The sequence below is a fragment of the Elephantulus edwardii genome, unplaced genomic scaffold (assembly GCF_000299155.1).
Source record: "Elephantulus edwardii isolate Elephantulus edwardi_28Jun2011 unplaced genomic scaffold, EleEdw1.0 scaffold00079, whole genome shotgun sequence".
Classification (NCBI taxonomy): Eukaryota; Metazoa; Chordata; class Mammalia; order Macroscelidea; family Macroscelididae; genus Elephantulus; species Elephantulus edwardii.
Genome location: NW_006399829.1, coordinates 616,041 through 622,040, shown reverse-complemented (window position 1 = coordinate 622,040; position 6,000 = coordinate 616,041). Strand labels below are relative to the sequence as shown.

At 37.3% G+C, this 6,000-nt stretch overlaps 1 protein-coding gene across 2 annotated transcripts in view; it reads left to right on the top strand.

Annotated features, from left to right (window-relative positions):
* Positions 1–6,000, top strand: part of NUP155 (nucleoporin 155kDa) — an 81,298-nt gene that overhangs the window by 20,203 nt on the left and 55,095 nt on the right. For both annotated transcript variants that reach the window (XM_006889535.1, XM_006889534.1), the window contains exons 4-5: positions 2,868–2,938; positions 5,378–5,470. In XM_006889535.1, the coding sequence (XP_006889597.1) occupies positions 2,868–2,938; positions 5,378–5,470 (164 nt within the window). The remainder of the gene's footprint in view (positions 1–2,867; positions 2,939–5,377; positions 5,471–6,000) is intronic.

Genomic DNA, 6,000 nt, shown 5'->3' with positions numbered 1-6,000 from the left:
AGTGAAATTGAAGACAAAATTGTCACCACTGATCTGCTAGAGCAAAAAGCAGACTCAAAAAAGAAGGAAAAAGAAGAAAAACTAAGAATAATGTTGGACAACATCAAGAAAAATAACATGCGCATCATTGGACTTCTACTTTATTGTAATCTGCCACATTTGCTAACAAATGTTTCTTGGCCTTGTTATATATATAGGCACAGTTCTTGTGCTACACATAAATGCTGACTGAGAAAAATGTGGTCTCTATTTAAGTAACAGAGTCCAGTTTTACTGTGTACTCACTGTAGAACTTAATTGATGAAACCATCAAAGCATATCTTCTGATAGAAATTTTTATTCCAAAATTCAGCTCTGAAAACACTAGGCTTAGTCTCAATTGTTCATTTAATTTTATGAGTCCTAATTCCATGTGGATAGAAGAAAGAAAATCTTATTCTTCAGCCCACAGGTTCTCATTTCTCAGTTTAAGGGGCTTCTTGTTAACTAAAGGGATGCAGGAAAAATTGGGCAATCTGGTCCACATAAATTGCTGTTTATATCTTTTATGTTTGCATGACCCTTTGGTCTTAGCACTTTTGTTACACTATTTAATGTCCAGATGCCTCTGTTCTACTTTTCTCCATCCCCACCGGCTCCCCCCATTTCCATTTCTGCCATAATCCCAGACCTACAACATACTGTCTATTTCTTATTGGAGTCTTTGTTCTATTGTTCAGTTATCCCCCTCCCTTTTCTGATAATTCCAACCACAAAGGTGGTTTCTTTTGGAACAGTGAGCTTAATTCCAGTTATTCCAGTGAATACTAATCCCAACCACAAATATTGGTCCTTTTGGAACCCTCTCTGTGCTTTTTTTTTTTTTTTTTTCTCTCTGTGCTTTTTGTGTCATGATTTTCAAGTGAGCCTTGAATGTCATGTGAGGGAAGTAGAGATTGCAGTAAATAGCATTGACCTTTGAAAAGGGACTTGACTCTTGTTCTGCTGGGTTTCTTACCAAAGGCAGGGGTTAAACAGGGCTTGGATTTTGTTGTAGATGTGTTCCTCACATTCTAATCTTTCAGTTCACATTGAGTTATTGACATGGTTTTCGTCTTTTAAAAGTTAGGATTTGTGGTCAAACTTGTAAAATACTTGTTTTGTGCACCCCCCCCCTTCACCTACCCCCCACAGGTTTACAGGTCTGTGGCAATACTCTTAACCTAAAGAACTGAAATGGTGACGAAATGACACTAGAGGCTCTTAAAAGTACTGAAGGACAATACTCCTATTACACAGCAAAACATGCAGATTATAAACATCAGAGCCATTTGTTTGGGTTAGGTTTTCTTTTGTTTGGAGGTTGTTTTTCTTTTTTTCAGTTTATACTTCTGATGCATTCAGATAGCAGATGTCTTCAATGAAATATATATTGTGTATGGACTTAATTATGCACATGGTCATATAATGCAGATATCCTCTACATACATAACATATAGAGGAATAGGTAGCTAATTAGACATGCCACATTTTCAAGAGTTGCCTGACCAAGAAGTTACAAAGACCACTCCTCAATAATCTTGCCCTCTCCACCCACCTATGGCTTTGAGGATCATTTACTCAAAAATTGCTTTCCTCAAGAACTCTGTGCTCTTTGCTTTGCAAGTCCTATGGTCATGTCATTCTGAGGTCACATATATAAAAGTAGCTTCTATATACGTATACCACTTAAAGATCCGCCCCAGAGAAAAAGGGGGAGATATTATAATGTTGGCGGAGAGATGTTATTGGGAGCCATATTTCAAATTTTGGTCCTGGATTCCCACATTCAATTGATTGTAGCCATTTTAATTATTGCCATCGTGTGCTTGTCTCACCCAGTGTTAATGCACTTTCCACAGTTGGACATGGTGTTAGTATAGCCAGACAGGTTTCATTATAATTCCTCTTTGCTTTCTCAATGTTCTTAATTTATTGCATGGTTTCTTCCCTTTTTTTTTTCTTTTACAGCTAAAATTGTTTAAAATGATGGTTAAAAATTACAGATTAAAATGTTCATTTTTATCAATGTGATTGTAATTTAAATATGTTGATTTAAATAACAAAAATGAAAACAGATTTAAGCCGTGAAGTATGTTCTTGATCATTTGAGTTAAGGACTTTAAGTAAAGCAGTGTTAACCAAAAAAAAAAAAAAAGTTAGGATTTGAGTGAAAATTTATAGAGCAGATTGATGTTCTAGTCAACCATTCATACATGTTTTGTGACGTTGACTGTGATCTCTACATTATATCATCACTTTTTCCACTACCTTTGCTCCTTGTTTCCATTCATCTTCCATCTTCTTTCTCCCTACCATTTGAGGTTTATCCTTGAACAAATACAGACCTTATGATGCTGTATAGTTGGTTTTTCTAAAGGCTGAGTACCTGCCAGTATTATTGTTCATCTTATAGAGGTCTGTTCTTTGGGTGTAGCTTGTGCCTCAGGTTGAGTTCAGTTCCAGGCTTGAAGGGCAGTAGAAAGGTTTTTTTAGTGTTCTCTTTCCACTCTCAGCCCTAGACTTTCCTTCTGAGCATGTGCACCATGAATACTCTTTCCCTCCTCCAGCAATGGATTGTTCTTTTTTTTTTTTTTAGTGGTAAATGTTTGTAGTCTTGTCAGGGAAGGGCTGTTGAGAAAGTGGAGCAGCAGTCCTTGACTTGGTTCATGTGCAGTCTTAGCAGCCCTCATGTCCTTGAGTGTAATGACTGAAAGAATTTTGTTTGCTGGTTTCTTTTTTGAACAACATACTTACATATCCTATTTTCTTGTAGTAAAGAATATTGAGAGATAAAAGTTGATTATTTTTATTACACACATAACATGTTTTTCTTTAACTTTTCACAGAGGTGATCTTGCCTATTTTGATGGACTTAGTGAGACTATTCTTGCTGTGGGGCTTGTGAAGCCAAAAGCTGGTAAGAAATACAAATAAAGTGATGAGATGATGTTTCTAGAAATACATAGACTCCACATTGTTTAGTACTGAAGGTAGCCCATCTTTAAGTAGTTGACATTTTCATCTCAATTCTGATTAGAAATATCTAAAATCAATTATTGGAAATATTGAGGACAGTTTCCTCACCTTAACATCAGAAGTATCTCTGCCATTCAAAACTGTTAAACTAAAATTCCTACATTTTCATCTGATTTACCTTTGCGCAATGCTTTCGTTTGCCTGAATGTTTTTACATTATAGATTTTTACCAGTTACAGAATTTATTGTAAAAACAAAACATTTTTGTCTCTGCATTGAATCTTTATAACTAAGGTTGTAAAAAGTCTGACATCACTAAAATTTTTTTAATCGAAAGTTACTTCTTTGGCATAGCATATGTAGTGAGGGAATGTTTCAAAAGAGGAAATTTTGCTAATGGAAAATAATTAGAAGGTTTCTATTTTTTAAATTAATGTGGCAGAACACATGTTTTGAGGTTATTAAAATAGAAAGTGTGTGCCTTCAGCCTTAGTGACTTGAACAACTGAAAAATCTGTAACTTTTGCAACTTCAAGTAAAACCCAGTGAGACTGTAAGCTTAGTTGTACTAATTTAATAACACAGTTAGGCCAAATGTACACACGTAAAGAGAGATCTAAAATCTGGAAGTACATTTTCTTTTTGTTGTTAGTGAAGCACTGTTGATACATGATGACAGTAATAATTGTACATAATATCTCATGCCACACCATACTTTTTAATATTAAACAACATATTTTGTGATAAATTAATGATTTTTATTTTTAGATTTTTCCAAAATAAGAGGATTTTGTTCTTTTTATGTCCCCTCTGAAAATCTAAATTATCTTGTTTTGATGTTGGAGAAAAAAATTAGTTCTTCTCTGGAAGATGTGTATTGTAGATTTCCCTCTAAACTATTAAAGTCAGGATGTTTTCTCTAATGTTGTTGTTGTTATGTGCCGTCGAGTCGTTTCCGACTCATAGTGACCCTATGCACAACAGCCCTAAACCCTGCTCTATCCTGCGCCAACCGCACCGCCTCTGACACACCCATCCCGATTACCCCAGTCACTGAATCAATCCATCTCATAGAGGGTCTTCCCCTCCTGCACTGTCCCTCCACCCTCCCAAGCGTGATGTCCCTCTCCAAGGACCCGTCCCTCCTGGCAACATGTCCAAAGTATGTCAGACGAAGCCCCAGAATCCTTGCCTCCAAGGAGTAGCTTGGTTTAATCCTCTCCAAGATGAATCTGTTTGTTTTCCTGGCAGTCCATGGTACATTCAGTACCCTTCTCCAGCACCACAGCTCAAAAGCATCCACTCTCCTTCTGTCCTCCCTAGTCATTGTCCAACTCTCTGATGCATAACAAGCGATTGCAAAGACCATGGCCTGTATCAGGCACACCTTATTCTCCAGAGAGACACTGTTGCTTCTGAGTACCTTTGAGAGGTCCCTAACAGCAGACTTTCCCATCGCGATACGCTTTTTGATTTCCTGACTGCTGGTACCAAGAGTGTTTACTGTGGAGCCGAGCAAACTGAAGCTGTGAACACTCAATCTCTTCATCATCCATCCTGACGCTGCCAATTGGTCCAGTGGTGAGAATCTTTGTCTTCTTGACATTGAGCCTTAGTCCATACTGAAGGCTGCAGTCCTTGACCCTTCACAGCAAGTGCATGAGGTCCTCCTCAGTTTCAGCAAGCAGGGTTGTGTCATCTGCATAACGCAGATTGTTAATAGATCTTCCACCAATCCTGATGCCACAATTCTCCTCAAAGAGCCCAGCTTCTCAGATAATCTGCTCTGCATACATGTTGAAAAGGTATGGAGACAGGATGCATCCCTGGCGTACACCCTTCCCAATTTTGAACCATGCAGTGTTACCCTGCTCTGTTCTGACTACTGCCTCTTGATCCAAGTACAGGTTTCGCATTAGCACATTTAAATGTTCTGGGATTCCCATTCTTCTCAGAGTCAGCCACAGTTTGTTATGATCCACACAGTCAAATGCCTTTGCATAATCAATGAAACACAGACATTCTTCTGGTATTCTCTGCTTTCAGCCAAGATCCATCTAACATCAGCAACAATATCCCTAGTACGATTATTTAAAAATTTCATTTTCTGTAAATTACTTACAAAATTAAATCTGTCCTCATAAATCTTTTTATCCTGATATAGAATTTTAATACTGCTTTTAAATGGCATTCAATGCTGAAGTAATTATTATCTAAGATTTCTTTTCCTAGTGCTATTTATTTATTTAAATAATCAGGGGTAGTTATTTTTAGATATTTTATCATGTGTCACCAAAATTAACTATATTTAGACTTTGCTTTTACTGCTTAATAAGTTGTTCATTGTAATTCCTACACTGTATCTACTTTCCATTTCTAGGTATTTTTCAACCTCATGTACGACACCTTCTGGTTTTAGCAACGCCTGTGGATATAGTGATTCTTGGACTCAGTTATGCTAATTTACAAACAGGTAAGATAACCCATGGATTGCGAGGGGGTTTTGGTGAATTTTTAAAAATGTTGGATGTAATGTATTATATAAAGATAGCATATTTGACAAAATTAAATTTGTAGGCTAACTATTTACAGGAGAATAATTTTATATAGATACGGTATCTTAAGGTTGGTTGTGTAACCACAAAGAAATATTTTAGGTATGTTGTTGTTGCTTTTGATTGCCTTCAGGTCAGGCATGACTCACAGTGACCCTATGAAAAAAAGGCCTGAATGCCCTCTACAACTATCCTCATCTTTCAAAGTTCATAGAGTTTCCAGAGACGTGTTGTTTAGGAAGTGGGTGCCACTCCTGCTTCAAAACCTGCCATAGTATGTTATTGTTGCTATGTGCTGTTGAGTCACCTGCGATGCATAGCATCCTATGTACAGAAGCTCTGAACACTTCCCTGTCCTGAGCCATTCTCGCTAATTCTGACATACCAACCCTCTTTGCCCCAGTTACTGTATCACTCCATCTCATCTGGGGTCTTCCTCTCCTGTGCT